This window comes from Coccinella septempunctata, chromosome 1 (genome assembly GCF_907165205.1).
Source record: "Coccinella septempunctata chromosome 1, icCocSept1.1, whole genome shotgun sequence".
NCBI lineage: Eukaryota > Metazoa > Arthropoda > Insecta > Coleoptera > Coccinellidae > Coccinella > Coccinella septempunctata.
The window spans coordinates 534,715-560,785 of NC_058189.1; the positions used below are offsets into that span (position 1 = coordinate 534,715).

The 26,071-nt window shown below is 37.0% G+C and overlaps 1 protein-coding gene across 6 annotated transcripts in view; it reads left to right on the top strand.

Annotated features, from left to right (window-relative positions):
* The window catches only part of LOC123316792 (discoidin domain-containing receptor 2-like), a 321,074-nt gene that overhangs the window by 149,424 nt on the left and 145,579 nt on the right, over positions 1–26,071 (top strand). For 5 of the 6 annotated variants that reach the window (XM_044903031.1, XM_044903047.1, XM_044903023.1 and 2 more), the window contains one exon: positions 9,935–10,040. In XM_044903031.1, the coding sequence (XP_044758966.1) occupies positions 9,935–10,040 (106 nt within the window). Of the gene's footprint in view, positions 1–6,849; positions 6,907–9,934; positions 10,041–26,071 lie in introns of those variants that run through there. The other variant, XM_044903058.1, reaches the window with a different exon arrangement.

A 26,071-nucleotide genomic window follows, 5' to 3' on the forward strand; every position in this document is an offset into this window, starting at 1 on the left:
GAATCTGAAGCAAGTAGAAAATTTCTGAAAACGGAATGTACAGGGTGTTTTTTCAACCTGCAAACTTAATCTGAACTTATCATAATTCCCACCCTGTATTTTTGAACAAGTGTTGGAATTATTGAAAGAAGATAATCATATTGTTCTACACTGAAAATTTCATCATGATTGATCAAGCCATACCAAAGTTATGAATAAAAGAAAAATCGGTCTAATCGGACAAATCACCCTGTAGACTCTCAATGAAGGCCCCCAACCATAAACCAATCATTGTTTCGAAACTGCCTTAACTAGTGTATACTTCACCTAAAATCTGACGGTCTCCTCCGGAATCACCCTGTATAGTTGAAATTCGGTTAGGAAATTGATTAATAAACCCCTATTACAGCGAAAGTAAATATATTGCAACTCAGATGTAAAAACACTAAACAAAACAAGGGAACTTTGATTTCCTTCATTCTTTGGTCATTTCTTTGTGGAAATAACATAAATAATAATCAGTAAAACTACTATCAGGTATTTGGATCATCTATTTCATCACTCCCTATTCAATCATTACACCGACGTTTCGGTCGCCAATCGGACCTTTTTCAAGGCTAAAAAATTTTTAAAATTTAAAATACATCAATAGACATGAAACAAAACTTCGATACACTTACATAAATGATCTCAAAGAAGTTGAGTCAAAAATAATAAAAACTGCACACAAGGTTTCATTGAAAGCGACTTTGAACTCCAGTGAAATTTTCTCAAAATTTTCTTTGAAACAAGTCAATAATTTGTAGGAAAACAGAATAATCTAGGTTAGATATTAGAATCATAGAGCATAATTTTTGAAATAGAACCATTGAAGTTGGTAGGAAGAGAAGAATCTTGATCATTTTCTCATGTCCAATTTTTCCTTGGTCTTATTCACAACTCGTCGAATGACATATTTGGGGTAGTTGTTTTCTCTCAAAATGTCACAAACTCTCTGTGTACTCTCATCTCTGAATTTGCTGTCACTTAAAGATTCAGAGATGAGAGTACACAGAGAGTTTGTGACATTTTGAGAGAAAACAACTACCCCAAATATGTCATTCGACGAGTTGTGAATAAGACCAAGGAAAAATTGGACAACACCCAACAAAGGAACAAAGAACCAGCACAATATTACAGATTCCCTTTCATACCCGGCCTCTCACAGAAGATTTCAAGAATTTTCAAGAGGATTGGTTGCACTGGTGCATTTTACAACAAGATCACAACGGGAAAATACTTCACGAAATTAAAAGATTGTATACCGACAATGTCACAATCGTCAGTGGTATATAAGATTCCATGCTCTAATTGCGAGAAGACCTACATCGGACAGACGAAACAACTATTGAAGGACAGAATTAGACAACACAGAGCAGACTCCAACAACATCACACATAGGGATAAAACTGCTCTCACTTCACATACACACAGGGAAGGACACAAGTTTCATTTCGAGGGAACAACAGTACTCGACCATGAAAACAACAGTTACCGTAGAAACATAAGCGAAATGATTCACATAACACTAAACAAAACGGTAAATTATAGGGAAGACGTCAGTGGACTCAGTACAATTTATAATAGTCTATTAATACCTTTGAGAAAATGATCAAGATTCTTCTCTTCCTACCAACTTCAATGGTTCTATTTCAAAAATTATGCTCTATGATTCTAATATCTAACCTAGATTATTCTGTTTTCCTACAAATTATTGACTTGTTTCAAAGAAAATTTTGAGAAAATTTCACTGGAGTTCAAAGTCGCTTTTAATGAAACCTTGTGTGCAGTTTTTATTATTTTTGACTCAACTTCTTTGAGATCATTTATGTAAGTGTATCGAAGTTTTGTTTCATGTCTATTGATGTATTTTAAATTTTAAAAATTTTTCAGCCTTGAAAAAGGTCCGATTGGCGATCGAAACGTCGGTGTAATGATTGAATAGGGAGTGATGAAATAGATGATCCAAATACCTGATAGTAGTTTTACTGATTCGATAACATGGATGACAATATGAACCCAAATAAATAATAATATCCTTCGAAAAATCGGCATATTTCCTGCTGCCAATGCGCCGCTTGTATCTATTCGGAATTGTCCCAAGTCACCCTATGAAACAACAAAATAAATGAATGAGATCCGTGTTGCCGTTTGATTTGTGAACAACCTTGTTTCATGACATATCTAATATCCCAATATCCCACGTATTCAGAAAAAAAAATTACACATGCACTAAGTGAAACACATGTGCAGGACACTAGAAAGTATAAGAGTCATAAAAAAAACGCGCTTTTACTCTTCTGCTTCGTTAATTTTTCCTGTCAATTCAAACGCTCTGGTCATGGCAAACTCAACAGGAATTAATTGTTAAACTAACCGAAAAGACGCTACACAATCTTATAAGTTTGTCCTCTCACTCATAAATGGTAAGAAACAAAGAAATCTGCAAGGGGGTAATTGTCCCAAGTTACAGGACTGTTCCGAGTCACCCAAAACTACCAGTATACAAAGCATTATTCAGGTATTCGTAACAAGAATAAAATAGAAAAGCGAAGACTTGTAGCAACAGGAGTCAAAAGACCGGTTATACAGGGTGTTTCACGAACGGTTAGCATAGTCGACGACTCACAAAATTTCATTAAAATCGGATCACTCATTCTCAAGTAATCAATATAAAAAATAAGGCTAAAATCCATAAATCACCCTGTATCTCCAAAACTAATAGTCTAAACAAGCAACTTTCTGAAAGGCCTTAGTGAGCTGCCTATGGCCAACCACTCGTGAAACACCCCGTTTAATAGTTTTTTCATTGACAGAGGATTGAAATAATATATTTCTTGATTAAAAATAACCAGTGCGTGAAACATACAACAAATTTATTATCGGAACTGCATTGTAAATAAGTGAAAAATAAATGGATTTACTCAGCAGGCTTGAAGGGAAAACCAAACGTTGTTGGAAATTTAAATGTGAATATTTCGAAAACGAATGGGTGTTTTTGTGGTGAAACGCTTTTTTACCAGTGCTACCTTCTGTTGAAAAAGAGGCTACCCCTTAAAAACACCCTATACAGGTACTAAAATCCCCACGAAGGAAAATTCAAAATTCTTATAAGCTTATAAGGCCCGTTTGCACCAAAACCCCTCAAAACGAGTACTTAACTAAGTGTCGTTTAAAGTTAATGGACGCTTAATTTTGTTCCCAGTTGAACGACTGTGTCTCAACAGAATCTTAAGTAAGGGGCCCTTAAGTTTTTATATCTAGTGATATTTCTGTTTCTTATTTTGGTGCAACTTCAGCCTAGTCCAATCAAGCCATTTCATTGGTTGGCCGGTTGCCGATGATCGTTGTCATTTCATTAACCTAAGTTTATTGTCCTGTCAGTCAGTGTCAAGTAAATTATTATATTATTATCAAAGAGTAACAACTTTTTGTTGTTGAATTAGCATTAATATGGATAATGATAACGATTGTCAAATAAAAGGTACCTAAGTTTATATAAGTACAACACTTTCTTTGTAAGGTCTTGTGTGAATTTGTTTTACTAATGTTGAAGAGGAACGTGAAGAGAATATCCTTATTGCCCTTATTAGTACGAATACGGTGAATGATTGCCAAGCAAGTGGTGGTAATTTACGAAGGGCACTCAACTTCTCAACAGAAGAAAAGAGTTTGTTGCTAACTAAAGTATGATTTGTGACACCAAATTGAAAATTAAAAAAGACTGATGGCATTACAATAAAGACGAAAGAAAAGGCTTGGTATTCAGTAATGAATTCATTCAATTTTCAAAATCTATCAAAAATGGGAAGTTCTGCAGCCAGTACAACAAATTATTTTAGGTTAGAATCCCGCCCTTAAATACCTAAGTGGTCATTACAGGAGCACTTAAATTTAAGGCTAGCTTTAGCCATTTAAATGTCACTTAACAGTTGGTGCAACGTAATTTAAGTTAAGGGTTCATTTTAAGGGACACTTAACACTAAGTGAGTTTGGTGCAAACGGATCTAAGTAGATGTCACGTATTCTAATTTTTACGTGAAGTTTCTTATAGGTTCCACAATTCCAAACTCGTAAAAATTTCAGTTGACACTACCGTCTCGGGTGAAATTTCTTCGTTCGCTTATTTTTCGATAGTTCAGCGAATCGGATGGAACACCCCCGTCACAATGGAAACATTCCCATCCGCCTATTTTCCCCCCCATACATCGGTATTTCTTCCCCTACTGCTCACGTATGTATGAACTATATTATATTCCCGCAAATGGAAGATGGAACGTATTAGATTATTTCGACTCGAGCGAGCTGTCCTCTGGAGACGGTGAATGCAGGTGCGAAAATTCCAATATTTTATTCGCACTTTGACGGATGAAGAGTTTTCAGAGATCTATCGAGCATTCTGATGTCTGATAAGGAATTTCCGACTGTATTGGCATTACGCGTTGTCGACACAATATTCCTGAGAGAATGGGAAATTGATGACCGTACAGAAGTACGGACATCAATTTTTTTTAACTTAAAAAAGTTAGAAAAAAGTATGGATCAAAACTCAAACCTTCGATGTTTACAATTTTATGAATAGAATGTTACAGCAGGATGAAATGGTTCAACTCTATGACAAACACATTAGAAGTGATGTTTTGAAGTCATTATAGGTATATACATGCGTTCTTCTAGTATAACTGTAATTGTCATTTTTATTTTCGATAACTCATCAATAATTAACCTACGAAAAAGATATGCTTTCGATTATTCTTCTAGCTAGAACATCAATTACTCCTGAAGTTTATGACGCTGACCTCATAAAAGTTCGTATTCAATAATATTAACCATTTTATTCTTATAAGACGAAAAGTTCGAAAAAAAAACCTCATCAATGATCAAATTATTCCCAGCAAAGAAAGGTTTATCCAGGTCTGGCACAAAAAGTTAGGGTTGCCATTTGAAAACACTGAGCTACCCTCCAATCTTAGTACATGATGTATGATAAACTGCCCAATTACCAATTATACGAGGATGTATTGATATCTAGTTAGCCTAGACCAGTTCCATGCATAAAAAATATTGCGTTACCATAGCAACTCATTAGAAGTGTCAATGTGAAGTTTGAGGTCAAAAAAGTAAACCAGAGTTACGCAATAAATTAAAAGAAAGAAGATGTCCACCGAAATTGTGAATATCGTAAAATTGGATTATCGATCCTTCATCAACTACCTGTATTCAAAACGGTTAAGAGGTAAGCAGATTCACGAAGATATGCTTAATACCTTTGGTGATCAATGTCCTTCGTATGCGACCGTGGAAAATTGGAGTGCAAGCTTCAAAAGAGGTAAATTTTCCATTGAAGATGATGACCGATCAGAAAGGCCAGTTTCTGTGTCAGTCCCCGAAAATATCGATGCAGTTCATGACATGATTTTATCAGAACGTCGAATTGGGCTAAAACGGATATCTGAAGCACTGAATATTACATACAAACGCGTTCATCATATAGGTCACGTCAATTTGGACATGAGAAAAATTGTTGCAAAATGGATCCCCAAACCAAATGTTTCAATGCTGATCAAAAGCTCGCAAGGGTAGAAGCATCGCGTTCGATCTGTGCTCGATTTGAAAACGTAGACTTCTTAAACCGAATTGTTACTATGGATGAGACTTAGATACATTTCTACGATCCAGAAACAAAGCAACAATCGATGTAAGTTTCGTGTCTATAAATGTGCTGGAAAACTTCTTGCTTCAGTTTTTTGGGATTGCCATGGAGTAATCATGATTGATTTTTTAGATAAGGGTAGAACAATAACCGGAGATTACTATTCGATATTACTGACCACTCTACGGGAAAAATTTGAAGACAAAAGACGCGGAAAGCTATTCAAAGTTTTTGCAGGACAAGGCCCCTGCACACAAATCTCATGTTGTCAAGCAAAAAATTGTGATTTAGGGTTTGAATGACTAGAACACCCCCCTTATTAACCAGATTTGGCTCCATCCGACTATCATGTCTTTCCTCAATTGAAAAAAATTTTAAAAGGTCGTAAATTTTTTTCCAACGAGGAGCGAATGAAAGCTGTGGAGGTCTGTTTTGCAGAACAAAAAAAAAAATTTTTGTTGAAACGTCTAGAAACGTTGCAGGTTCGCTGTAATAAATGTATCCCATTAAGAGGAGAATATGTTGTTTGGTTCAATAGTAGGCTAAGAATTTTTCAATATATTCTTATAGATTTGCAATCGAAATCGGCATGTCAGATGGCATTAACTAGAAATTTTAATGTCTATTTCAAATTTCAGTCAGAAGTTCATATGATATGAGGAAGAAAATGAAGACAAAAGGATAAGTGATAAGTTAGCATTCAAATTTCTATGAATCCTCTGCTAACATTTAAATAATGTACTAATCACTTTGAGAATCCTAAAGTCCATTCGCATGATCCTCTCAGCAAATATACACAGATAGAAGCCATTAATACTGGCATAACAGTTGATCTCAGCACTATCTACCTGTTTCTAATAGAAGAGATATCGCGAAATTCAATTAAACCAGATCAAACTAAGAGGGAACATGTAGAAATAGAATAGGAGCAGTTAGTAGATGTAATCACACTTTAAACTCCAGCAAATTATAGGGTAAACAATTATTCCTCTCTGAATCGCAGGAGTGGAAACCTGATGGGACAATAGGCCATTTGGCTATGCGAGCGAGATCTTATCGAGTAGACTATTAAACACTCGCAAACTGTCAACTTTGTTAACACTTTACCGAGATAAAATTTACCTCCGGGATAAAATGGTTGTAACAGTCGGACAGCATGCAAAAATCAACAGATTAACACCGACTCAGTTCGCGTAATGGGCTCCATTCCCTGAGCATACATGAGGTTTTCAACCGTAAGTTTAACTGGTTTTTCAATAATGACCCTCCTAAGCGGGTGTAATATTCTTTAAATCGCGATGATGCTGCTACACTCGTCTGATATCTCGGCGGCTTTTCAAATAGGGAAGGTTGAGCATATTTGCTAGTCGTGAATAAAATGGCACTTTTGCAGTTTTTTTTTTACATTCGGCAAGGTTCGTAGATGGGACACAAATTTTGTATTTCAATAGCATTTAGTCACAGACTAATTTGATTGAGAATTATTTCGATTTGCTTCTTGCTTTAACGGTTAAAAATGATCTGATCACATGTAGAACCTCTTTGAGCATTTTCTTTCACCAGAAGGTGGTTATGTGAAACCCTAGTTTGTCCTATTCGAAGACGTCTCAATATCACAAGGTCTCTTCTTTTTTTTACGTTCACCCTAATATTCGAATGTTCATTATCGTATTTGTGTTTGGTATAATAGTGTTTTGTTCGTGTTAAAACATGAGTATCAAAAATTTCGTTGTCGACATGGTTGGAAATTGTGTAATTGGCGGCAAATTTGCTGACAATGATGACGTAAACAAAAACATGTTGATGTTGTTCTCTATCTTCGAGTTTTGCTCCCAAATTCGCAGCCAGTTTCATTTTGCCATGAAATCTTCTTCTCCTTGTACATGTCTCGGCCATATTAGACCATTCAGGCAAGCTTCTGAAATACACGAATTAGTTTGTTATTAGTGAGGTCTTTGGAAATGTATGTACTCACTCCGATTCAATTTTGAAATTTAATTAAGTGGTGAACTCTCTCTGCTGTGCTAAGTCCGTTGATATGAGAAAAGTTTTTGTATCCCTTGAATCTTTCATGTATTTACCTAGATGTAAAAGCCCTAATGAGAATACGCTGAAGAATCGCAAACTCTTATTCAAGAATTTAGCTGGGATCTCTATTACTTTGAATTATTCTATCCAATGTATTGGCAACCATTCGTCATCCATATTCAAAAAATATCTCATTTTCATAAGGAAAAGTTTTTAGCTAGTTCGATCGCAACGTTTGTTGATTTTTATATCAATGGATTTTAAGTATCTGAATCAATCAAAACATCACTATATTTATCATGAATGACCTTCATTAACTGTCAACAATAATGATCTCAAGGCTATAAATATTCTTCGAACTGTTGACATTGACGTCCTCAGAAATTGAGTTCTCATCTATGGAAATGGATCTTGATTTCTTGCAAGTGAATGTTGTCGTGAAACGATTACAACATGCAAGTGGATTAGCTGCTTCATTCTTTTAAAAATGACTCATAAACTGTGGGTGACTTCAGTCCAGAGTAGTTAGATGGCTATACTTCAGTCAGCTATTTATTTCCGGTGTTATTCAATTCAAAAAACGACACTCTGTGATGTCTCCTCATCTGGTTGTCTGATGTGAATATTTCAAAGTAAACTGCACCTTCAGTGACAACATAACAATATCCGAAATCGAAAGTCAAACCAAATCACAAGGCTTCTGGAAAACCGGCGATCCTTAGAACTTCTTGGAAACGGATTATGTCTCCTGATCCTTCTCCTGTTAAAGATTTCCCGACTATTTATGGGACTGCTCGAACAGTTGGCGTACTTTTGTGATCAACGATTTCTAAGTGACTCGGTCAACAACCAAGACTTTCTTGTAGCATGTTGTAAATCCTCATCAGTGGGAAATAATTTGTGTGAGTTACGAAGTTCGTTCGGAGTGGAGCCACGGAAAATAGAATTTATTCTTCGCAAATCCTGATTAATATCAAACTTCGGGAAAGTTGGTTTATTGGAAAATGAGATAGTGGGTCTAACTGCAAACTTTGTTTGGCTCAAACAATGTTTTTAACCGATCGATCAGGTCAGTGTAAAAAGAAAAGAATAAATGTTTCACCCACTTCCGAATGGCATGTGAGCTTGAATCCCGATGAATAATCAGCCATGTTGTGTTGACTTAACGTGATTATATCATTTGTTGGCAGAAATTTCTTCAGCTGCAGAAAAGAAATAATTTTTTCTTGATATGGGGGTCGTGTCATGAAAAAGGCTGAAAAATACCTCCTATTCAAAATTGGGGGTTTCGAGAAGGACAGAAGGCTTGAGATATAATCTGTATATCGATCAAGATAAATAAGTATGATAATATTATCTATGAGAATACAAAGTATAAAAAGGAGATCATACCTACTGAGAGAATACACGATTACCAGAGCATACCTTCCAGGGTGGAATCAAGACGAGTGACTGTTAACCATACTAGGCCTACTCCTGACCATTAAACCATAATAGAGGAGTTCTAAAGGAAATCAAGTAAATCCAGAGTCCACAATGGAGAACATAAGGGTTGATTCATCTGAAACTCGACAACAGTAATTAGTGATATACAAGTGAGAGGTTGACAACCGAGTTGACTTGAGAAACGAAATAAACTGATTCAAATTAGTGAGATGAGCTTGAGGAGACAATAAATTGTTATTCATTAACGAAGAGAAATACATGATAAAGTTGAGAAATATAATAAAATATTTATTCATGAGGAAGCACATTTACAATTTACAATATTCAATTTACAATATTCAAGTTCAACACGAGAGAATTAAATTCAACAACGTGAACATCAAAAGAGATATTCGCTCTGGCGGAATCAGAAAATTCTAACAGCTCCAGAGTGGGGCTTCTGCGTCGGTCAATTAGCGGTTTACAAGGCACCATAGAATAAGCGGTACCTATTATATTTGTGGCCTGGGGAAGTCGCCAGGAGCGTAGAAAAGAGCAAGGTCGGAGAAGGCGATTTTTAACGCTGCCCTAGAGTACTTCTATGCGCCTCTCTTCTCAGCGAAATTTCATATTATTCGAAGTCTCTCTGAATCTATGCAGTTGTAATTTCTCAAACGTTCCTTGAGAGAAAATTTCAAGGCAATGCCAAAAGGCAATTTCTGAAGTAGTAAAATATTACCAGCCGACAAAATTTTTTTCATATCAAATTCATTCATTATGATGAATAATTTTTTTCTCAATTCCTTCCAGATTCATGTGATTCTCCATTGGGAATGGAGTCCGGAGCCATAAAGAACTCCTCGATAACAGCAAGCTCAGTATATGACTTCAGTAGTGTTGGACCTCAGCATGGAAGGTAAGCTATGTAAATTATACAGAATCCCAGATTGAAGTGACGTTGAGTCACATTCTTTGAAAATACACTTGTGGGTATGAACCCACAAGTGTATCAAATTGTATCTAGTGAAAAATAATGAATGCTGTACTAAAAAAATGTCGCAATTATTCCAAGATTGAGCTGATTCAAGGTTTTTTCGAACAATTGCTAAAAAAACAATTTGAGAACGACAAAATTGTCGCTCCAATAATGCGAGTTAGTCATGAAGAAGCATAGGAAATCCCAGGGAAGTTGAAAACATCTAAACACAACTGTAGACCGGTTTCGGGATCATTGTCCCTCATCAGTACAGTGTAGTGGTAGATATTAGGCCAAATCCTGGGATTGAAATATCTAGCAGTGCACTGTACTGATGAGGGACAATGATCCCGAAACCGGTCTACCGGTTTTGTTGAGGTCATAAAAACAATTTGTGTCTCAATCTTGGTGGTACTTTCCATTGGCTTTTCATTCAATCAAATTTTCTGAACTGAGCACAATAACAAAAACTAAAATTTGGACTGAAACCATGAGATAAGGAACCTTAATAATTATGCATCCACTATTTGCTAGAGCTTAATTGTTCCGCGATCTGAAATAGCAGGAAAATGATGGCATATTTACCTATTAAGTAATTAACAAATGATGCAGATGAATAAGTAAATGAGTTCGTTCGATAATGCCTGGTGAGCGATAGTTAGTCCAACTCGAGGTGGAATGAATGGGTCGGTTATTTACCGAACTGACGTTCTGTGAAATTCTGGCCAAGATAATATACCGGCAGTTTATCGATCCGATCGGTCGAAGAGTCTCAGTTTCTTAACAGCGGATTCAACCGTGTATTATTTGTCGTTCTAAAATCACAATATTGCTGCTGTTTTTTTGTTCACCGAACACTTCATTACAGACCGAACAGTTGCACCGAAGTCATTGAAATTTCGAAATTCATTACTAGAAAAGTTGCTCTTTTAGAAACTGCGTAACATTTAGTACTACGATGCATTTTTCTGGGATATACGCTTGTCGAAAATTGACATTCGAAAAATCCAAAAAAAAAATGGGGTAACAAAATTTTCGTCAAGACCGAACGGTTTTACCGAGCTCGATGAAATTCTCGGATTTATTACTAGAAGAGCTGCTCTCCCAGAATATGTATCACATTTAGATCTAGAATGATTTTTTCGGGATATACGCATGTCGAAAGTTAAAAAAAAATTCCAAAAAGTATGAAGGAATCATAAGGGGTGATTCGTCGTCAAAAAATAGTTTAGATCTTTCATATAATACACTGCGCAAAAAATTAACGCACATTATGGAAATCTCAAATTTATTCTACAACTGAAGGTGTTCTCAATTTTTATCAGAATTATGCATGCATATGTCATCCACTTTCAACGGTTTTCTTCAGTACAGATGTTTTTTCCCAGCAGGAATAAAAAAAGATGATATTATCAGATTTTGAATGTATTGGCTCCATTCTAAAATCAGTTGTTCTCGATCAATTCTAGTGATCAATAGTTTTTCTTTCGTTTGATTTTCTACACTCGATCGCTATGCAACGCGAAACACGCAATTTGACCCAAGAGGAATGTGACCAAGCGGTAGTTTTGCGAGAAGAAGGGTGGACATACACAAGAATTGCAGAAAGGTTTGGAGTTTCCCATACAAGTGTGTCCAGAATGTTGCAGCGATTCAGGGAGACAGGTATGAATGTCCGAAGACCAGGATAGGGTAGACCACGGGAACCAACTGCCATTCAAGAACGTTACTTGAGAGTTTCTTCGTTGAGACAACGGTTTGCAACCGCTCGCCTCCTTCAAATTCAGCTGGAGCAAACTCATGAGGTGCAAATTAGCTCTCAGACAATAAGAAATCGCCTCAGAGAATATGATTTAAGGCCTCGTGTCGCGGCAAGAGGCCCAGCTTTTACCCCAGCCCATCGAAGGGCGCGTTTGGATTTTGCGAGAGAGCATATCCATTGGAAAGGCCGATTGGCAAAGAGTTCTCTTCACAGATGAGTATACATTCTGCCTCTACCATTGTGATCGACGTTCCCTTGTACACAGACGTCCACATGAAAGATATGGTCAGTGCAATTTCCTGAATACTACTGGTTTCGAGGGAGGATCGATTATGGAATGGGGTTGAATATCTTTGACTGCTCGCACAGACCTAGTGGTCGTTGATAATGGAGCTATGAATGCTGATAAGTATATAAGGAACATTCTTGAAGAGCATGTAGTGCCATTTGCCCCATACATTGGTGAAAATTTCATTTTTATGGACGATAATGCCAGACCCCATCGTGCGTGCATCGTTCAGGAGTACCTTGAAGAGGTTGAAGTCTCTCGAATGGAATGGCCAGCAAGTCCAGATCTCAGTCCGATTGAGCAGGTTTGGGACAACCTCAATAGAAGGCTGAGAAGTTCAGAAAATCATCCAGCTACTCTTAATGACTTAGGAATCCAACTCGAAGAAATCTGGGAAGGAGTAGATCAGAACATTTTAAGATCACTGATTTGGAGTATGAACCGTCGTTGCCGAGCTGTAATTAACGCAAGGGGTGGAAATACCAAGTATTAAATCACTTATCAGCATTTCAGTATTTTGAAAATTGTTCATATCTCTTCTTTCACATAATATTCGGTGAAATCCTGAATTTTTCTTCCATTTAATGTGTCTTGTTTCGTTCAAAACCTTCCCGAGAGAACATAAAAAATAAGTTATAAAGTCAATGTAGAGTTAACTTTCATTAAAATTGAGATTTCCATAATGTGCGTTAATTTGTTTGCGCAGTGTATTTCATTATGAGCAGATCCTGCTGGGATAAAGAAACCATATTTTTTTTGGAAAAAATGAGTGCACGTTATGGAAAGCCATCATAAACATGAATAGAAATAAAAACATTCTGCACTCATATCCCAAGCGCAGTTGAGCTATTCGTATCCATATTTATATAACTTCATTTGGGGGGAATGTGCTTCTCATTATCGTGGTTTACCCGCCGTAATTATCACCAACAGTGACATAATTGAATTTCCCGATCAACCGTCGCTAAACGCGAATCGTCCCCGTGTATCCAACAGCGGAAATCTGGTTATTACGATCTGCGTTTTATGGGCACTAAAACGATTGATATGTATATGCCAACTAAAGGTCCGTGAAATATAGCATCATTTCGGATTCCGATAAATGTTTTACTGAACAACGAATTCGCCGGAATTGGCGAGCAGTCGGTTGCCAGGGTCGTTTGTTGGTATCTTCGATAGATAAAAAAAATGCTACAAATTTTCCACGTTGGTGTTCTATTCCATGAGTCTGTACTTCGAGTTATTCCCCACCATTTATCATAGTATTTTAGATTGTACGAAAAGATTTATTACCTGTAGAACTACAGAGTCTGCCAAATCAAAAAAATTGCAGCAAAAAAATATGTGGAAAGACATGAACTGTTCAAAGTGACAAAGTTCCTAAATTCAGATAATTTTCGAATATTCCATTATTTTGAATAATGTCCAGCAATCTTGTTATGGAATCGTAAGAATATTTTATACCTGAAGTTGGAAAGCCGAAGAGGGAAATTCGGGATTTACTCGAGAGTATCAGATGTACCTACCTCTACCAACAATTAGATTTGTATATAGAAGGAATTGTCTAGGACACCCTGTCAGAATAGTAAAAAAAACGAACATTGTACATACTTGAGCGTGTCACATTAAGATATATGTGGTTAATTACAAATTTAAAAGGCTACATTCCATTAATCTGACAATTTAAACGTGACGAAAATGTGTGGGAGGGCTGCAAACTTGTAAGAAAAAATCGTCCCGTGTACATTCTCAAACGCGGTGGCTTTTACTGAGAAAAATCGTCGAGAGGGTTATTGCTAAAAGGCTGAATGAGGAAACAGAAATGTTGAAGATAATTCCACCCGAACAATTTGGATTTCGATGAGAACATTCGACTGAACTCATAGAATACGTCACCGAAAGAAGGCAGACCAAACAGGCCACATGATTAGTTCTGATGGATATCGAGAGAGCTTTTGGTAGAGTATAGCACGAAGGCCTAATCTACAAGATGAAAAAAGCAGGATATTCGACTAAGCTGTACAAGATTATAAGGAACTATCTGAGGAATAGAAACTTTTATGTGAAGATAGATGGAGCAACCTCTCAAACCAGACAATTGGAAGCGGGAGTGCCTCAAGGATCGGTACTTGGACCTCTGCTTTACGTAATATACGTTTATGATATCCTGAAGAATGCTAGAAATATGCTCACCTTGTACGCAGATGATACAGGAATAGCGTTCAGACATCGACACCCAGAGATCATACACCAGAGACTGCAGGAAGCCATAGATAAATTACTCAAATGGAAAATCCAAATCAATGGAAGAAAGACTCAAGCAATATTACTGCAAATGAGAAGATTGAGGATGGAAGAAAACCTTGAAGTTGATGGAGAATAGGTTGAATGGAAAAATGAAGTCACATACCTAGGAGTGAAGCTTGACAGAGGACTTACATGGAAAAACCACATCAAATGTGCTGTTGATAAAACAAAAGCCGCAATGAGTAGACTTCATCCACTCATAGGCAGAAGAAGTCATATGAATAAGAACATCAAGTTGACGGTGATTAAAACTATCGCGCGACCACAACTCGCATATGGATCGGCGGCATGGGGCTTCGCAGCCAAGACCCACATCAAGAGAATACAGGACACTGAGAATAAACTCCTTAGAATGACGATGGATGTACCCTGGTTTGTTAGGAACAAACAAATCTACAAGGACTTGGAATGGGGACCAGTTGCAGAATTTATGAAGAGAAAGGCGGAAAGGATATTCGACAAAGCCAAACGACATCCAAATGAGGAACTACGAAGATTAGTCGACTATGATCCAACAGAAGAAGCTAGAAGGTCAAGAACCTATCACCGAACACCGAGATTTAAATGTAACGAAAGAAGAGCTTAAACTATAAAAGATATAGGCAGCATACAACTATCAACACGACTAGGATCGTGTGAGAGTCCAGAAGCCATAAGAGTCAACTGGTTAATAGGCAAAATGCCTTGAACCTATGAAGAAGCAGTTTAGGGTTTTTAGTGGGTCGCGAGCTCAGGAGAGTGAGAATTCCCACACTTGTTTCCCCTCAAGAGAGGGTGTGTTCGTCTGTCTTGCAGATTTTTCCCCTGCTACATAAAAAAAAGTGGCTTTTTTTCCTATTTTGAAGCTAATGATTCAAGCATAACGGAAAAAATATAATCTGACAGTTTCAGCAAGCCGAAACAATAAAAATTTGCCATGAAGGTCACAAAAATTAGTTTTTTTGAATTATCTCCTCTCCTAGGTTTCAAATTGTTTTAGCATTCATTATAAAAGTTGTGGAGCATAACATTTTCTACAAATTCTGTTCGAAGCAATTTTTTCTACGTTGAAACGTTTTTGAGATATATGGCGATAAATGTACATAAGACTGGATTTTTACATTGACCTTGGCCTTTCGCATGTGTGGCTAAGCTCCTCGATCTTATCGCCCTCTAACTCGAAAACGGTTGAAAATATGTAAAATTGCTTGAGATAAAAGTCGTATAGAATTTTATGATCTACAACTTTCATATTGAATACTAAACCGATTAAAAGTACAGAAAGGGAGATATTTAAAAAAATGCCTGGTTATCATCTTCAAACTGTCAGATTAAGAAAACCCCCCCTGATTAGTGTCAGACTTTAATGGGTCAACACGTCCGCAACACTGAGATTAACCATCTGAATGAAAATCTGACACGCTCGAGTATGTACAAGTAACGATTGATTTTTTTTGGATTTTCTCGTCAGTCGTACTGCTAGCCCCACCACGCAAACTGTCAGATTAACATGAATTTATATCAGAGACACGTAGGCCATAAACCGTATCTTAATCTGACACTTGCCAGGCCAATTATGTCACAACAAGGATGCCGAAACAGGTCTATTTTCATACGTAGGAGGACATTTTTTGAGCAGAATTGTAAGCCGAAATCTCCTCAACCCTAGGTGTAGGAGCTATCACCCCTAAATTCTTAATAGGGAATAGGGGGTGAGCTATACCTCCATTGGAAGATCAGTTGACCCTCTACATGAATACTATGGTTTGCAAATTTTTATTGATTCCTTGAAGTAGTTACAGGAGGCTGGACTGGCAAGTTTTCAAATTGTCACCCTGTATATACATAAATATAATTTGAAAGCCTTTAAAATGAAGTTGTTGCCACTCGAAACATCGTACGACATATTTGGATTAACATGCTACTTTGATTGCTTGTTTAATTCCGAGTTCAATTCATACAAGTATAATCTACATTATTCACTATCCACCTTGTGAAGACGCGGTCCTGCACCGTCCATTTCATACCTAGTCCTGCTCAATTGCAGCCAACCACCAACAAATTGAAAATTGTTATCTTAGTCGGGGACGCCGCACTATCTAGATTGATGAAAACAGGAAAGTGGACGATGCAACTCTGATTAGATTAATTAAATTTTCATCATCGACCGACCCTCCCGCTAACCGGGAATATTTCATCTCATTTCGAGCGGGCAAAAAATTCATTACAGGTAGAAATACGGATTATTCTTAATTAGGACGGAGCGGCATCAGCGTTAGTCTGATAATACTACTCAATGAGAGGGGATGCAACCCTGCTTCGCTCATTTCTCCCGCAGTGTGGCTAACTAAGTTGACGGAGGGCGGGTAGAGACCATAATGCACAATATTTTCGGAAGGGAGATCACATCCACCGCGTCGCGGAACTAAAACTCTAAATAAGTAGCCAAATTTCCAAATCCAATAAAGGGGTGCATGATCTGAATTATATAGCGACCGCGATACAGTTTGGCATCGACCCAACCGGGCTGTATGAACTGCCTGGAGAGTGCATCGAAGGTTCATGAATTGGGGTGTGAAATATTCTATTAGTGCTTATGTGACATGAAATTTTCATATGCATATAAGGGCTAATAGGGAGATTGCTGTTTATAGAACAGGACAACATGAATACTAGAGATAAGACAATATACTTGGGTCCTTTCGTTTGCATAAAAAGTGTAGCACTTTTCTACACTCGATTTGATTTACGCCAGTGTAGAGGAGGTGTAGATAAACTAAACTTCCTCTACACTGGTGTAAATCAAATCGAGTGTAGAAAAGTGCTACACTTTTTATGCAAACGAAAGGACTTATTATGTTTCTATATTACAGATGACTCCTAGGTCTTTTTGCTTGAAACATAACAATTTGGTTCATTTTGGAAACTTTGAGTTCAAAGTAGAGCGACAAAACAAAAGTATGGTTTTGTTTTGTGTCCAAGATGTTATTTTTAATCTGAACATCATTTGGAATCAATTGATATCAATGAAATACGCTGTCAGATGTTTTATATTTTTATTTGCAATCTAGGAAAAATTCACAAAATTAAAAATTGTGGACAACAAAAGAGCTTCGAATAGGACATCGAAAAAAAAGTATATGGTGACCTGAACTGATCTGATTGTTTAAAATTGATGAACTTAGTTGAATGTGTATCAAAAAATCAATAATCAGCAACTAGAAGGAGCTAGATACATGAAAGGCGTTACGAGTAGCAAAACATTCAAAACATTCAAAATCTCTGATCAAAATGGCTCTCTGAAATCTTACAACATTTTATATGGTTCTCCAAATGACCCTCAAATTAATATTTTAAGCAATATTTTAAGTCTTAGGATCTTAGTTATACATTTGAAACAATGATGGCGCTCACATCACTTTAGTCGCTTCGTTTCCCATCTTTCTACTCTATAATCTTTGACCATAGACTTGATATTTTTTCGTTTGGAGTTCCATTGGGACAGCTTTGTAGGGGTATCATTACGAGGATATATTGAAAAATTCTTAGCCTACTATAGAACTAAACAAAATTTCAATGTCAAAATATTTTATTACTGAACATGTTCTCCTCTTAATTGGATACATTTATTACAGCGAACCTGCAAACTCTCTAGACCTCTCAAAAAAAAATGTTTCTTCTTGCTCTGCGAACCCTTTAAACTTTTTTCAGTTGAGGAAAGAGATGATAGTCGGATAAAGCAAAATCTGGTGAATAAGGGAGGTGTTCTATATTCAAACCCTAAATCACGAAGTTTTTGCATGACAACATGAGATTTGTGTGCCGGTGCGTTGTCCTGCAAAAACAAAACAATAGCAAACAATAGCTTTTCTCGTCTTTTCTCTTAAATTATTTCCCGTAGAGTGGTCAGTAATGTCGAATAGTAATCTCCGGTTATTGTTCAACCCTTATTCAAAAAATGGATCATGATTACTCCATGGCAATCCCAAAAAACTGAAGCAAGAACTTTTCCAGCAGATTTTTGGACAAGAAACTTCTTAGGTCTTGGAGAACCAGAGTGGCGCCATTCCATCGTAGAAAGGTATCCAAGTCTCATCCATAGTAACAATTTGGTTTAAGAAGTCTACATCGTTTTCAAATCGAGCACAAATCGAACGCGATGTTTCTACCCTTGCACGCTTTTGGTAAACATTCAAACATTGGGGGATCCATTTTGCAGCAATTTTTCTCATGTCCAAATTCAGATGAACTATATGATGAGCGCGTTAGTATCAAATATTCAGTGCTTCAGATATCCGTTTTAGCCCAATTCGACGCTCTGATGAAATCATGTCATGAACTGCATCGATATTTTCGGGGACTGTCAAAGAAACTGGCCTTCCCGATCGGTCATCATTTTCAATGGAAAATTTACTTTTTTTGAAGATTGCAGTCCAATTTTTCACGGTCGCATACGAAGGACATTGATCACCAAGGGTATTAAGCATATCTTCGTGAATCTGCTTACCTCTTAACCCTTTTAAATACAGGTACTTGATGAGGGCTCGATACTAAAATTTTTCGATTTTCACAATTTCGGTGGACATCTTCTTTCTTTTAATTCATTGCGTAACTCTATGGTTCATTTTTTCGGCCTCAAACTTCACCCTGATAGTTCTAATGAGTTTTTGTTCGTTGCTATGGGAACGCAATATTTTTTCATGGATGGAACTCGTCTAGGCTAACTAGATATCAATACATCCTCGTAAATTAAGAGTTTTATGGCTTCATCGATGATTGACTGATATGTGAATGAGTCGATAATAGAAGTTTATAACATTTCATCGAGGTGTTACCAGATTTTCCACAAAAAAAACATAAAAAATGGAGGCGGTATATCTCCCTAGCCGGTCGAAGCAACATTGAAACATGTTGGTTGTTTGTTAACCAAATTATTTGGCCGTAAATCTGCGGTCGTGTACCTGTGCTCTGCGTTTTCTCCTCGTGTCGCACGCACACCGTGTATACCTACCTGCGTCTGGGTTGTCTCGCTCGAGTCGAAAATATTCAATAGTCCTCTAATCCTACTCACTTAGGAGAGCCCTCACGTGATCCTTCGGCAGTGCAGCCAGGCACGGAACCTGAATTTTACATTTATTTCTTTTTCGTGGATTGTATTTCAATGTCGAAAAGTGGGAGGAAAGGTTCTCCCTTCACCGGGAAGAAGGAGGCTGTCACAGGATGAGACGGGAGATATCCCCTTCTCTGTTGAGTGATTATTTTATCTCGTTCTGCTTGGATGGATACTTTTTGCGATATCAGGAAATGTGGAGAAGATATAGAACTAAAAGTCATGTCGTAAAAAATCAGCCTTTTGGTTCATCACGTAGTATTCCATAAACAGTTTCCTAACTGATTGTCATTCCACTATATGAACCTATATGTATGTTATCTTCTTACATGTGAAAGAAAGAAGATGTCCACCGAAATTGTTAAAATCGAAAAATTGGAGTATCGAGCCATCATCAAGTACCAGTATTTAAAAAGGTTAAGAGGTAAGCAGATTTACGAAGATATGCTTAATACCCTTGGTGATCAAGGTCCTTCGTATGTGACCGTGAAAAATTGGACTGCAAGCTTCAAAAGAGGTAAATTTTCTATAGAAGATGATTACCTATCGGGAAGGCCAGTTTCTGTGTCAGTTCCCGAAAATATTGATGCAGTTCATGACATGATTTTATCAGACCGTCGAATTGGGCAGAAACGGATATATGAATCACTGAATATTTCATACGAACGCTTTTAACATATAGTTTACTTCAATTTGGACATGAGAAAAATTGCTGCAAAATGGATCCCCAAATGTTTGAATGTTGACCAAAAGCGTGCAAAGGTAGAAGTATCGCGTTTAATCTGTGCTCGTTTTGAAAACGATGTAGACTTCTTAAACCGAATTGTTACTATGGATGAGACTTGGGTACATTTCTACGATCCAGAGACAATGCAACAATCGATGGAATGGCGACACTCTGGTTCTCCAAGACCTAAGTGTCCAAAAATCTGCTGGAAAAGTTCTTGCTTCAGTTTTTTGGGATTGCCATGGAGTAATCATGATTGATTTTTTGGATAAGGATAGAACAATAACCGAAAATTACTATTCGACATTACTGACCACTCTACGGAAAAAAAATGAAGAGAAAAGACGAGGAAAGCTATCCAAAGGTGTTTTGTTTTTGCAGGACAACTCCCCTGCACACAAATATCACGTTTCCATGCAAAACATTCGTGATTAAGGGTTCGAATTACTAGAACACCCTTCTTTTTCACCAGATTTGGATCCATCCGATTATCATCTCTTTCCTCAACTGAAAAAAAAGTTTAAAAGTTCGTAAATTTTCTTCAAACGAGGAGGTGATAAAAGCTGTGGAGTTCCGGTTTGCAGAGCAAGAAGAAACATTTTTCTTGAAAGGTCTAGAGACGTTGCAGGTTCACTGTAATAAATGTATCTAGTAAGGAAGAGAATATGTTGAGTAATAAAATATTTTGACCTTGAAATTTTGTTTAGTTCTATAGTAGGCTAAGAATTTTCAAATATATCATCGTAATACTTCAATTGGTCCTTATAATTATCAAATGATTTAATAGAGTTTATTAATTGTACAAGCTTTGAAAACTCAGAGCACTGCATGTCTTCTAACTACGTTTTGCCGAATATCTCGACCCTACATAGAGAAAATAGCAAACCTGTTGGCTTCGTGTCGAAGACAAGGTTCTGTGTTATCTGAGGTGTTATTGACAACCAGTGGAAGTCAAAATCAGAGTATACAAATTTCATTCGTTTACTCGCAATAAGAACACACCAGGCACTATTATAAAATCAGTCGAGTGTCAAGCGCAATACAATGGGTGGAATAAAAACAGTCTACCCTTAACGGGCAATGGAGTTGGGCTCACTTTCAAACTACGGGATTGGAGAATGAGGAGAAACAAAGTAATTTGGGAAACGGTTCTCTACTCTGATTTCTGCTTCCAACAGGTTCGCACGCCAACCAGAAATCGTACTTCCAGCGAAGAGAAACTCAAAAGGATAAGGGAAAAGTGTGTACAATTATTCAACACTCTGGTTTCTGCATCCAACGGGTCTGTACTCCAACCAGAAAATCGTACTCCCAGAAGTCGTAGAACTAGGTAGCATAAGGGGTTGAAACTGAGGTTCCCAAGTAAAAGTACGGAGTTCTGTCTCACCTCTAGACTCGGTCTACGGAAGTGTGCATCACGTTAATCTTGAAATCAATAATTATATCATGGGTATCGAACTCGAGTTCGCATATTTGATATCCAATATCCAATTTGAATTTCCGAACTGGAAAATTTATAATTTTACATTTTGAAATAAATATAACTGCAATCGAATATTCGTTCGTCGTTGCCAGTTTTTTTTTGCCCGAAATATATTCACCGAAATGATAGGAACATGCCCCAATTTCAGCTCGATCTGACGCCGGTAAGTGCTTGAATAATTTATGACTAAAATTTCACCTGAATAGACTCGAAAGCGAGTTGATACAAAAGTGGCAAACACACACTAGCATCATGCAATCCCGAATCCATTATATGAGAGTATACTGAACTGAATCCAAAATTTCAAAACAGACAGGAATATAAAATGGTCTATGTTGTATTATGAGTTATCGAGAGTCTATGATTTCATGATGTAGAGGACAGTTAATGAAAGTCTTATAAGTTCCTATCTATTCATTATCATAATAGCCCTTTTCATAGATTTAAGAAAATCCTAACGGAAATAATAAATAATTTGAAAGAAAGCACTGACGTGTTCAAATTTATAAGTAGATGTAACCGATCTAGGAACTGAACTCCTTTCGAGAGGCTTGTCTCCTAGAAGAAAAAATATTTTTCCAATATTCCAAAAAAATACACATTCTAATCTGACGAAAATTTTCACTCGACTCTAAAATAAAGCTTGTCAGGTTCTTGCAAAATATGAAATTTAAGTTGCATCACTCTGCAATCAATAAAAACATTTGTTAGATGGAAAAATACACTTGCTCATAAAAAAAGTTGTAAACTGATTTTCGTAGCGATAAGTTTTGATTTAAGAAATTGAATTAAAGAAGCAAACTATGTCTATTGCAGTAGTTTCTTTTCTTAACGCCAGTTTCCTCAAATCTCCTCTTATATCCTTTGTGAAATTCTCCTCAAATAGCTAGTACAAACTTGTCGCTGGTTCTTCCAGAACTTCAAAGTCACTTTATCAAAGCTTAGTGCACCACCAGTAGGAACAAGAACGAAGCTACTTCGTGACGGAGAACTCTGCTAGGAGGCAATTGAGGAAAAACCAATCGATGGATACCGTACACACAACAATTAAGAGATCCATATCAATCTATTAAAAGCAAAATCGATCAATTAGCATGATGTTTGGGGCACCACAACTGTGGGATAGGAGAATGGCAAAACGCCTTTTTGTCGGAGGAGAACAAGACCGGTCTTACTGATCTGATGACCTACGAATCGATCGTTTGAGAGACCGTGAAAGACAAGCTAGGCTTAAAGCTGCCCGATCCGGTACGAAATATAAGGGGGATAAGGATTAGGACAAGCTTAATCCTCGTGCAACCAAGTCTAGCAGGAAAGGGATAATGTAGTGTAAAAACAGCGAATACAATTCGCGGCATAAGTCCCTGAACAGGAATAAATTTGCAAACTTCTTTAGCACAATTTGACAAGGTTATCGTTTCAAAAATACCGGGTGCCAAAGAATTAGAGGTCAATGAACTATTGCTACATAAACATGTGTTATACGCATTCATTTAAGAAAATGGGGATACATATTTTAAATTGTTTTTTTAATGTACGAGGATATATTGAAAACTCCTTAGCCTACGATAGATCCAAACAAAATTTCAATGACAAAATATTTTTTACGCAACATATTCTCCTCTTAATTGGACAAATTTATTACAGCGAACCTGCAACGTCTCTAGACCTTTAAAAAAAATGTTTCTTCTTGCTCTGCAAACCAGACCTCCACAGCTTTCATTACCTCCTCGTTGGAAGAAAATTTACGACCTTTTAAACTTTTTTTCAGTTGAGGAAAGAGATCATAGTCGGATGGAGCCAAATCTGGTGAATAAGGGGGGTGTTCTAGTAATTCAAACCCTAAATCACGAATTTTTTGCATGGCAACATGAGATTTGTGTGCAGGGGATTGTACTGCAAAAACAAAACACCTTTGGATAACTTTCCGCGTCATTTCTCCTTACTGTTTTCCCGTGGAGTGGTCAGTAATGTCGAATAGTGATCTTTGGTTATTGTTCTACCCTTATCCAAAAAATCAATCATGATTACCACATGACAATCCCAAAAAACTGAAGAAAGAACTTTTCCAGCAAATTTTTGGACACGAAACTTTTTAGGTCTTGGAGAACCAGAGTGTCGCCACTCCATCGATTGTTGCTTTGTTTCTGGATCGTAGAAATGTACCCATGTCTCGTCCATAGTAACTATTCGGTTTAAGAAGTCTATATCGTTTTCAAATCGAGCACAGATCGAACGCGATGCTTCTACCCTTGCATCCTTTTGGTCATCATTCAAACATTTGGGGATCCATTTTGCAGAAAGTTTTCTCATGTCCAAATTGACGTGAACTATGTAATGAACGCGTTCGTATGAAATATTCACTGCTTTAGATATCCGTTTTAGCCCAATTCGACGGTCTGAAGAAATCACGTCATGAACTGCATCGATATTTTCGGGGATTGACACAGAAACTGGCCTTCCCGATCGGTCATCATCTTCGATGGAAAATTTACCTCTTTTGAAGCTTGCAGTCCAATTTTTCACGGTCGCATACGAAGGACATTGATCACCAAGGGTATCAAGCATATCTTCGTAAATCTGCTTACCTCTTAACCCTTTTAAATACAGGTACTTGATGACCTTTTAAATACAGGTTCTTGATGACCTTTTAAATACAGGTACTTGATGATTTCACAATTTCGGTGGACATCTTCATTCTTTCAATTTATTGCTTAACTCTGGTTTACTTTTTTGACCTCGAACTTAACACTTACACTTCTAATGAGTTATTGTTCGTTGCTATGGTAACGCAATTTTTTTTTATGCATGGAACTGGTCTAGGCTAACTAGTACTTTATCAAGGTCTTGTGATTCCAATTTCAGTTTTCGTTTGAAATGTGTTTTTTGAGTGGGTCTAATTCCTTTCTATGAAACTCCACTAAGGATAAATCCATATGAGTTTGGATTGGTTGTGTATCTACACGATCCTACGTGACACAGAACAATAATCTGTCTCCGAGTGGTATCGAATGTTTCCAGAGAAACATTTTTATTATGGCATCACGAACTGTTCCGTCATGAAAGCAGTTGTGTATTTTCATTTTCCCATTTCCGTGGAAACATCCAAGTCGATGTTTCAGATCTTATCATCGACCTTAAATCATCCCGGCTTCCGGAAATAGTAATTATTCACCCTGTGACATCACAATTCGAACTATTACGGGTGAAGCCCCAGTTTCGAACTAGAAATCTGCCTAATTTCAGTTGGAGAGGTATTGTATTGATTGGCTTACTTTGAGGTGGTTTGTATCGGGTGATGATTTATTGCCATTTCGCGTTCGGTTATTTATACGGAGATTCGTATTGATAAATTGTAGTTTGCCGACTCGAGAAGTTTGGGTCTGGCGGTGCTTCAATCCGAAAACGAAAGTTTGGGGGTCAGGAGAAAAGTTTTTCGAGACTTGGCAGAAACTCACTTGTAGGGATACTAGCGCTGGCTTCATTTGTTTCGAAATACATCTTCTAGTGACCTGTGGGTAGAGAAATTACATCGAATCCTCTTTTCAGTGGCTGTTACCTTTTCATCTTCTATTTAGGCATAGAACTACAAATATGTATATCTATTGAATTTGAGCGTTTCGCCGATGAGTACACAAAAGTGCAGTATAGCAATAAATGTAAATGGTATAGAATTATGTGCTTACTCCCTAATCAATTCATAGGGGAAAAATTCGTCTTTCTATTGTACTTTTTGCTGCCAAATATCTAGAAAACTTCTACTCAACACTAATTAAGCAGTACTTAGTATAGGTGTAGAAAATTCCAAAGTAAAATCCTTCATTTCTAATCTTTCGATCAGAAGCAGAGAACCCAACTCTTAAAACTAAGTTGGATGCTATCTATTGATTATTTGAACTTTTGGTAAAATAAAAGTATTCCTCATATTTTTTCGTATAATGCGCCGTTTTCGAGTAATTTGATAAAAAATAATCTGTGTAATTTGAAAAATTGGGTACTTTGGCTGAATAGAACTCTGTTTATATAAGATCCACAAATGTGTATACTCCATTCAAATTTATTTTATTAGTCGGTTGGCCATGAAATAATTTTCTGAAGTTTTTGTAACTAGGACCGAGTAAGGTTGGCACTCATGAAATGTCGTTAATGTCATAACGCCGTTGCCACAAATAATATCAATATGTATTACGAAAATGCCGAAAGTTATTGAAAAAAGAGACAGGGTTTCAGGAAGTGCTATTTAGAGTTCAGGTCGGCTCGTTCAAATTGTTCTACCCTGATATTCTAATATCTACAATACGTCAGACGGTAGCG